Raw genomic sequence first — 9,522 nt, 5'->3', positions numbered from 1 at the left:
GTGGGCGTGCTGGAGAACAGCTACACTGACATGGACGCCCGTCTGAACAGGCTGGAGGGACGGCTGGAGATCCTCATAGACGGGTTCACCGCCCTGGCACAGGAGATGAACAAGTTGAAACGCAGCAGACACATCTCCCGTTCAGTACAGGAGAGGAGGGCTGAGCCGCTACTTACCACGGCCCTAATGTATACAACACCAAGCACCACGGTCTGGACTCGACCCACAGACAGGCCACAGACCAGAGCCACCGTGCCCAAAAGCTTACCCACGCCTCATCACCCTGCTAGCAAAGCCGTAACTTTCTCTCATCGAAAACACAAACCAACAGTCACTACTAAGAACACATCCAAAACAGTCAAACAGACTACAAAACCTAAACCATTCACTAGATCCACCAAAAGTCTCAAGTCAACCACAAAACAAAAGACAAGCCCTAGTAGATCCAGGAATAGTGCTAGACCACGGGCGACAGCAAAGTCTCCATCGAAGACCACAGTGGGCAAGAAGCTTGCTGTGACCACTAAGCGCCCCTCACAGCCGAGTCAAACCAAACTACGGAGAGCTAAAGGGGCCGTGGCCACCACCAAATATCAATTGGCTCCACCTTCTCATAAACCTGAACGACAAAGACAAGTGTCCAAAAAACCAACGCCATCAAAGTCACGTGACCAGACCAATAAGAAGGATGTTTCTCATGCCAAAAGAAATACCCAAAAAAACACTGCATTCAGATCAGACGCACCAGATGCAAGAAAGATTCAACCTGAAGTGAAAAAGACAGTTACCAAGGCCAAGAAACAGTCTCACTTAAGCAATGGTAACTCAAAAACCAGTGTTTTAAACTCATACCAGTTGGTCCCACCATCCCACAAACCTCAGACATCCTCAAAAAACAAAAGAAACCACGTCAAGAAATGGACTACAACAGTAGCCACCACGACCACCACCCCTCGGAAGAAGTCGAGGACAACAGCAAAGGGTAAAGCTAAGAAAACAACAACCAAAAGACCACAGACGAAGAAAGCCTTACCCCAGGCTCATGTTGAGGAATTTCTTAAAAAACTTCAAGGTGATAAAAAACACCGAAAGAAAAACGGGAAGCAAGATGGTTCTTTTCACCTTGTTATAGGAAAGCTGGCCATTCCTATCAGAATTATCCCTGAGTATTAGGGAATTTTGCTAAACTATATATGTATCTAAAGGGATATGTGGCCCTGATATTTATGATTATTTTATCAACTTGTATTTATATGGAATATGTAAACTTAATGAAGGGACTGTTTCTGATATTAAAGGACTATGGATGGAATCCTAACTCAAGATCCACATGCATAAATCACATCAACTCAACATTTCAACTCAACGCAAATGTCGGAGTTTGCAGATCTCAAGTTAGGATTTCACCCTATGTGATTTGAGAGAAACCTCATAGAATTTGAACATTTTGGATTGACAGCTATCATTTCTCATGAAGGGGCTATGATGTTCCTGTGTTTAAAGCTGTATTTTGTTTAGGTCAATTGCACAATTAGTTTTACTCTGATGAAAAATTCATAAGTCAGGCCATACAAACTTCATTAATTGTTTTATTACTGTCTCACATTTCATTAACCAAAACACCAATGACTGAAGCTAAGATGTCACCTAGGTCCCCCAAATTCATTAATGTTAATGTATTTAATAATCAAACTGAAATGTAGCATAATACTTCTTATACTTTTCATGTGTATCCATCTAAACTGGATATTCATAGGCTCGATACAATTTGATACCGTTTTTAAATTTTATTTTAAAAATAATTCACTTGGCTCACCTCACTTTTCTGAAAATAAAATCCATTAAACAATTCATGAAGTTTGTATCGACTCATAATGTTAAGTTGTACATTAACAAAACTAATTGCTGTGGTACTGTTTACTGCCATTCCATTGAGTTGAGCGAACACATCTTTAGGGTTCTGCTGATACACTGGTCTGACTACCTCAAGTATTACCATTATTTACTCAGTATTGAAACATAATTATATCTGCACAATTACAGTTTCTAAAACCTTTAAACCAACATGGCAGACTTATATTAAAATAGGTAAACCCAGTAAATCTACTGTATGTAAAAGTCAACAAGTGGTGTAGGTAACAAGTATCATCCTTGAAATTATGTGTTTTTTCATCATTATGAATCAGAAAATATGTTGAATGTACATTGGCCAAGCACAATCAGTCTTGCAAACATTGGGGAGTATAAACTGTCAGTGAAGTATTTGAAGTGAGTTTTCTGAAGCTACTGGCCGTCCCTCTGTGTACTGTAAACCCACGTTATAATTCCATGCTCTAGTATTGAATGTGCATTATTGTGTATGCGAGTGTACAGCATCATGTATTATACAAATTAGATTGTTTATTTGTGCCTTGCAGTTGTTTAACATCGTAAAAAAATATATACTCATCCATTTTAGTCAAGCAAGAACCTGTGTTGATGTGTATCAACAATATTGTGTATTGGTCAGATAGCCTCATATAGTTTCCAGCTTAAAGCTGGTCTGGACAGTTTTTCCCAAAGAAAGTTTATAGCATTCAAGTCCCATTGAAGCTGTTGGCTGTTCAACTGTGGAGTGCCCAGTGATCAGGTAAGATTGATGTCAGCTGTCTAGGGCTTCAGCTGGACTCAGCTTTGGGAGGTGGTGCCCTCACCACTTGCTTGGGCAATGGGCATATTTATTTTCCGCGTCATATCATTATGAGCGATATGATGCCTCTACTACTGGTTAGTCTGCCTCAAAGTTGTGTGTACCTTCTTCTCTGCTCTGCTGGCTGATATTTACATGACTTGGGTGAAGTATTGAATTGGTATATGGTATTGAACTTTTATTCCTCGTCATCTGTGCAAAGGGCTTCCTCAGTTCAACTTCTACCACATCTATTAGACAGAAGAGATGGTATCAACATCTGACCCATGTTGAGTGTTTTAGCATTGCCTTTGCTTTGTTCTATCTCCAGCATTGGCTATACATTATCTTGTGTACTCTTTTTCCATTTGGGAAATTTAGTCAGTGGATTTTCAAGTTGTTGAAATAGCTCGGTTTAAGCACTTGTCAGTCTATATCATTCTATGATCTCTGAGTTTGCTTGTTATGAAATCCACAATGCATGGAATTTTGGAAATGAACTGTGTTATAGTGAATTGCAGATGTCATTTTGTGAAGTGGGGGGACTAACAGTATATCTTGAACATGTGCTGTATAGTCTGGACAGAGAAATATTTTCTTCATATATAAATGTCTACACTGGGCAAGGGTGTGCTCTAAGGACATGTCTGATCAAGTGTATCGCCTCACACAGATCACACTGTTTTCTAGCCCCATGCTTCCCTGGTTTAAAAACATGTCCAACTTTTACTGGAAGTAATTACCTTTACCTGTCTGGCATTGTTCATTTCAGATGTGCTTCCGGGTACACAGGCAACCCCCAGCTTGGTCAGAAGTGTATCGTTGCCAACAATGATCTCAATAACTGCTACAACTGTGACCAGAGCGGAAGTGAAGGATGCGTTGGAAATGGCGTGTGCCGCTGCAAGGTAAGCAAACCAAAACCACCTCTGTCAGTGTTATAACGACCCATATTGATATCCTCCGAAATAAACGTGTGCGATCGGGGAGCTTATTCAGTCCCCCTAGATTCACCCCTAATGGTTGTGTTGCAGATGAATACGAAAGGGCCGACCTGCTCCACCTGTAAGCCCGGCTTCTTCCACCTCAGTCCGGACAACAAAGACGGCTGCCTGTCCTGCTTCTGCATGGGCGTCAACCAGGCGTGCTCCAGCTCCAACTACTACAGAGACCTGGTAAAGACAACCATCCCTTCTGCTCTGCTTCATTACAAGCATCATGAGGATAGATGATAACTCTAGGGCCTGGAGTCTTTGCTGACCATAATAACACCTGACCAGGATAACAATCGGGGAGGGGGGGGGGGGGGGGCTAGTGATAGGCTATTTTAGGATATCTGGCATTTGTCATTTCAAGACGTACAGTATGTTTGAGTGTGAGTGGTTGATGATGACTACTGCGTTCCTCTCTAGGTGTCCTCGGTCTTTGCCCCAGGGAACTTCCAGGGCTATGCTTTGGTCAACCGGCAGCGCACCAACCGCATCTCGACAGGCTTCACGGTAGAGGTGTCCACGGACGGAACCCAGCTCTCCTACAGCAACTTTGACTACCTGGGCCAGGAGCCCCACTACTGGCAGCTGCCTGGGGCCTACCAGGGGGACAAGGTGAGACCCCCAGTCCTGGATGTGGTTGTGGCCACCAGAAATGGACCAAACTCTTCCAATCCTCCAGTCCCAGCAGCTTCTCCCCCCCCCCCCCCCCTCTCTCTATGGTGCAAAGCAGCTTCTTTTCATTCTGAATCCTACTGACATTCCTTCTCCTCACACAGCTAAATGCATAATGCTCTTGCCATTCCTGCTATAACAGCGCCAGTGCTGTCACCCTCTCTGGCATTGAAAGGTTTTGCTAAACGAGTTATCTTAGAGAGCACTGAGGGTCAGTGTATGACAGAGACACATGTAGGGCCAGTGTTGGGTTGTTACTTACGTGCTTCTCTTCATTCACATTGGGGCATAAGACCACAAGAGTTTGGTTGTAGTTTCAATGAATTCCCTATTGATTCCTCTATTACTGAAGTAAGAACCACATCAGGAAGCATTAACAGTCAGTAGGCCTAGTTTGTCAGTTGATATATATTTTTAGAGGTTATACACATTATGGCATTTTGTAGTGGTCTAAAGATGTATTTAGGTTCTTTAAAAAGGTTCTTTAAATAGCAAACAGTGGTTTAACCAAGTTCTTGGTTTCTTGATTTGCCTGTCCACTCTTTTAGAAAGAAGCTGTCTTTGCTCGTATGAAGCGAGCACCTAAGGTAAAGCCTGCCAGTGCTTATCTTGTTGTGGTGATTGTGGATTGACCACAAATATCAGACTTGTATTCTTATGAATTGTGTTCAGTAATGACTACATATCTGCTTGAGTTTCCATAATAGCATTTTGTTTGATGTGGTGTTTGATTTTGTGGTGTTCCATGCAATCATTTATCATAACAGGATTTCCTTGATTGATTTTTTTTTCCGTTGTTATGCTTGACAAGCATGGTGTCCTTGCATCAATTTGTCCTCATTTTAGCCAGCTAGTTTTAACTACATTTGAACAATCCTATTATATTTATGCCTTTTATCTTTGGTAATATCATTAGTAACATATATAGATTGATGATGATGATGATGATAATATATCTTATCTTAATATGTAATTTATTTGTTTTATAAATATTTTCTTTTATTATCACATAGGCTACACATACAGTATATTCTTCCATTAAGGCACTCAGATTTAAAACAGTGAATGACTCACCAGGAGCATTTCAAACTTTCATCTCCGCCCATTAATCTCCTACGCCCATTAAAAGTTGATCACAGGGGCTTGCTTTATCCACATACAGTAACTAGACAGACATTAGAAGTTGATCACAAGGGCTTGCTTTATCCACATAACTAGACAGACATTAGAAGTTGATCACAGGGGCTAGCTTTATCCACATAACTAGACAGACATTAGAAGTTGATCACAGGGGCTTGCTTTATCCACATAACTAGACAGCCTCCCCATGGATGGAGGAGCAACTGAAGAAGGATGCGTCCGTTTGGAACCTAATGGACTCTTTGGGTAAAAGGACCTCCAGGTCCAAAAGAGCTAGCCAGGTATTCCTGCTGTAGTGTACCATAGTAGACATTCACTGCCACCCCCAGCACGTCTAATGACAACAACCCAACCACCCCCCTCCCCCCACCCCCACCCCTCACACAGTGCGGTCCCCTTCAACTAACACGGATAGCTTTTTTGTGCTGTCAGTTCATGACATCCCTGAAAGATAATCCCACTACACTCCCTTGACATGAGTACATTTGTGATCAGATGTTAGTTGTAGCATGGAGAATCGGAGCATGAAAGCAACAGCACCACTCTGTGTCTGAGTAAGTCCGTTCACCAGATGCATGTTGTCAGAAGGCATGCGTGTGTTTTACAGACCCGAAAGAGCATGTGAGGGCTCTGGAATTTGAATTGAGAGAGAGCCACAGTGTTGTCTGATCATAGATATGTGGTGATGATGTGTACGTGTTGTGTGGAAGAGATCCCATTTTAGGATCGTAAAATGTTGAAAGGCCCCCAGTATTGTTTTTTTTGCTGGGGTGGCTTCTATATATGAGCATGACACAGCATGCCTTGTTACTGCACCAGTGTGTCTTCTTGTGTCGTACATGGTGAGCCCCCCCTGTGAGCCCCATTCTCATGACTGGCCCTTTGGTCACTCTACCTCCTGCTTCCCCCTCCATCCACTACTCCATCCTCTCTCCAGGATGAAGTCAAGCAGACTGATGATGAGATCTGGGATCTCATCTCTAACTTCTCCAATGGTCGAGGTGGCTCTTCCCCCTTCCCTCTCTCCTCCTCTTCATCCTCCTCCTCCTCCTCCTCCCGGAACCCTAGCTCCTCCTCTTCCTCATCCCCCTCCTCTTCTCGGATCCTCAACTCTCGTTCGCAAGCCCCTCTTCCCCCTTCTCCCCCATCGGGTCTGGCCTCCCCAGTCAGACCAAGCAGGCCTCAGCCATCCTCCCCAGGCTCCCCATCTCATTTCCAGGTACTCAGACACTCCTCTCTCAGCTCATATGGACATCCATATCCATTTCCATAGATGTTTTGTGGTGGTTTTCTTGGTTGGGTTGCTCACTGGTTTTCATTTCTGTTGGGGCCTGGTCCTGCTGACAGAATCATCACAGCAGCAAGAACATAGTGGGTTCTGCCAAAGGCCCCAGACCTGGGCCCTCCAGCAAGGACAAGGTAGACAAGACTGACTGACTGACGGACGGACAGACTGGCTGACTGACTGACTGACTGACAACTGACTGACTGACTGACTGACTGACTAGGTGACTGACGGACGGACGGACTGACTGACTGACTAACCGACTCACTAACCTGGGCTTAAATCGTAGCCCATGTGTGTTCTTTGAAATACTCTTGAGTGTCTGATTGAGCCTGTCTGGAGTGCTACAGGTGATCTGTGTGGTGTGCTCCTCTGTAACCTTTCCAGACAAGTTCAATCAAGTGCAGCTGAAGTGTTTTGAAATTTAAACTACCGGTAATACAATTTGAATCAAGGTCTGCTTCACTTGGTCTGCTTCACCCTGCCCTTGGCACACACTCAGGAAACTGCCACCCTCCCTACGATAACATGACATTGAGGTTAATTAACAACTGATCTTGGAGAGTATAAAGTCATACTTCCTTTCAGGAGAGTTAATGTTTCACAAGATTATCCGATACAGTTTTGTCTGGATTTCTTTATCCACATGTTAGTGGGTAGAGAAGAGAAGATTGGTCTGAAAAGGGCAGTTTGTGCACAAATTCCTCAGCTAGCTCAGGGTGGCATTTTCCTTTTGGATAGAATCGTGTGCCCACTAATTTATGTTAAACCAGTACTGCGATTTTCCACTTATTGGAAGCTTTAGCTAGAAAATAGTAGGCTCTAAACATAACCTCTAACACAGTCACCTTACAAACTGTCATTTAGTCATTATTGACCCTGGAAGCTCTTGTTTTAGAGCTTTTAAAGCATGGTGTGAGACCCACTCATTATCATCAGACTGTTAGCTAAGTACAGGACAGACATGTATTGTAAACCCTTTCTCCTATAATGGTATACCCAGCTCTACTCTCATGCTTGCCTGCTTGCAATACCTCTCTCTCCCTGTGCTGCTTATCTCCTGATCTCTCTCTCTCTCTCTCTGTCTGGCTTGCTCTCTCATGCCTCTGCTTCCTCCTCCCCTGCCCCAGTACGCTCTGGTCTACAAAGGTTTCAGCTTGCACCCGGATGACGTGCTCTACTGGCAGCTCCCAGCGCAGTTCAAAGGGGAGAAGGTAACCGTGCCGACCAAGGCCCCGTCCTCCTGCCTGCTGGCGTGTTTACCCTCTGGTTCACCCCAGTGAGACAACCACTCCTCTCCTCCCCTCAACCTCCACCCCTCTCCTCCCCTCAACCTCCACCCCTCCACCCCTCCTCACCTTCTCCCCTCCACCTGAGCTAACAGAACAGGAGGACGGCGGCATTACATCACCCTGTGAAGTCTAGGGCACCTTTACTTATTTATTCATAATCACTTAGTTAGCACTGATGGACCCCTCTCCCAGGTGGTAAGAGTTCAAGCATGAGTCACTGGTCTGGGACCTGTCATTATGTGTTATTTCTAAAATAATTATGCATTTTTCATCATAAGGAAATACGCTATAACCAAGTGTTGATGATGTATTCCATGTTTGGCCTTCTAGAATGTTTATTTTATTTTATTATTTATTTTATTTTTTATGTTAGAAGTCATTTGTGCTATTTGTTTGAATGTCTCACCAATGTCTTGGTTTTCTCTGGACTATTTCTCTGGAATATACAACAGCTCAAAGTCTCCCCAACCGTGTCACTAAAACGACCTCACCTCCTCATCTCTTCCCATGTGCCAGGTGGGCTCCTATGGAGGGAAGCTGAAGTACACCATCTCCTACGTGGCTGGACAAAGAGGCACGGCTATTGAAGACGCTGACGTTCAGATCATTGTAAGTTTGGCCCTGAACCTTGTCCGCTCCGCTCTCTCCCACTTCACCTATTACTGTTGTTTCATCCATTTATTTCTCTTGCTCATCTTTCATTGGTCGTCCCGGCCATTGTTCCCCATAGGGCAATGACATCACCCTGGTGGCACGCATGCCGTGGCAGAGGGGGCAGGGCACCAGAGAGTCGCGCCAGTTCGAGGTCGTGTTCAGAGAGGTGAGTGGTTCCACAGCGCTCGTCATGACCTCATCTCTTACAGCCACTCATCCATTGATGGTGCCAGGTGTTTTTCTTGAACATATCTGACCAGGAAAAACTCTTGGCCCTAGTTAAAAGCCTGCTGTCTACCTTGATCCGGCTGACATGTTCAGGAAAAGGTCCCTGCCTATTGATGCAGGCCAGGTATAATGCAATAGCCTTGTATTAACACAGTAATAACATAGTAATAACATAACTCTCCCTGCGCTGTAGGAAAACTGGCGTCGTCCTGACGGCATGCCCGCGACACGGGAGCACCTGATGATGGTCCTGGCGGACCTGGACGACATCTTGATCAGGGCCTCCTACTACACAGAGATGCGCTCCTCCAGCATCTCAGAAGTTAGCATGGAGGTGGCAGTACCCAACTACAGTGGCCTGGCACAGGCTCTAGAGGTGGAGCAATGTCGCTGCCCACCCTCCTACCAGGGCCTCTCCTGTCAGGTAGGAGAAGACAACTGTTCAGAACAGGACCTTTTTTTGTTTAGTTTTTTTTAACTTTCCGTCTATAACTGTAGATGCGCAACAAACAATCAACGTTTGAGTCATTCGACGCAAGACGTACAGTATTGTATCTCAACAGTTCCCTTCAATCAACCCAGCCTACAGTC

At 44.4% G+C, this 9,522-nt stretch overlaps 1 protein-coding gene across 1 annotated transcript in view; it reads left to right on the top strand.

Moving 5' to 3' along the window:
• hspg2 (heparan sulfate proteoglycan 2) overlaps positions 1 to 9,522 on the top strand; it is a gene marked incomplete at its 5' end in the record, with an annotated part of 91,034 nt that overhangs the window by 49,569 nt on the left and 31,943 nt on the right. Inside the window, 7 exons of the mRNA XM_080533187.1 lie at positions 3,441 to 3,576; positions 3,703 to 3,843; positions 4,081 to 4,272; positions 7,888 to 7,971; positions 8,566 to 8,658; positions 8,780 to 8,869; positions 9,125 to 9,355. Of these exons, the coding sequence (XP_080389313.1) occupies positions 3,441 to 3,576; positions 3,703 to 3,843; positions 4,081 to 4,272; positions 7,888 to 7,971; positions 8,566 to 8,658; positions 8,780 to 8,869; positions 9,125 to 9,355 (967 nt within the window). The remainder of the gene's footprint in view (positions 1 to 3,440; positions 3,577 to 3,702; positions 3,844 to 4,080; positions 4,273 to 7,887; positions 7,972 to 8,565; positions 8,659 to 8,779; positions 8,870 to 9,124; positions 9,356 to 9,522) is intronic.

The sequence above is a fragment of the Nansenia antarctica genome (assembly GCF_963989245.1).
Source record: "Nansenia antarctica genome assembly, chromosome: 6".
Classification (NCBI taxonomy): domain Eukaryota; kingdom Metazoa; phylum Chordata; class Actinopteri; order Argentiniformes; family Microstomatidae; genus Nansenia; species Nansenia antarctica.
The sequence above is the reverse complement of the archived record's forward strand: the minus strand, read 5'-3'. Positions and strand labels throughout refer to the sequence as shown.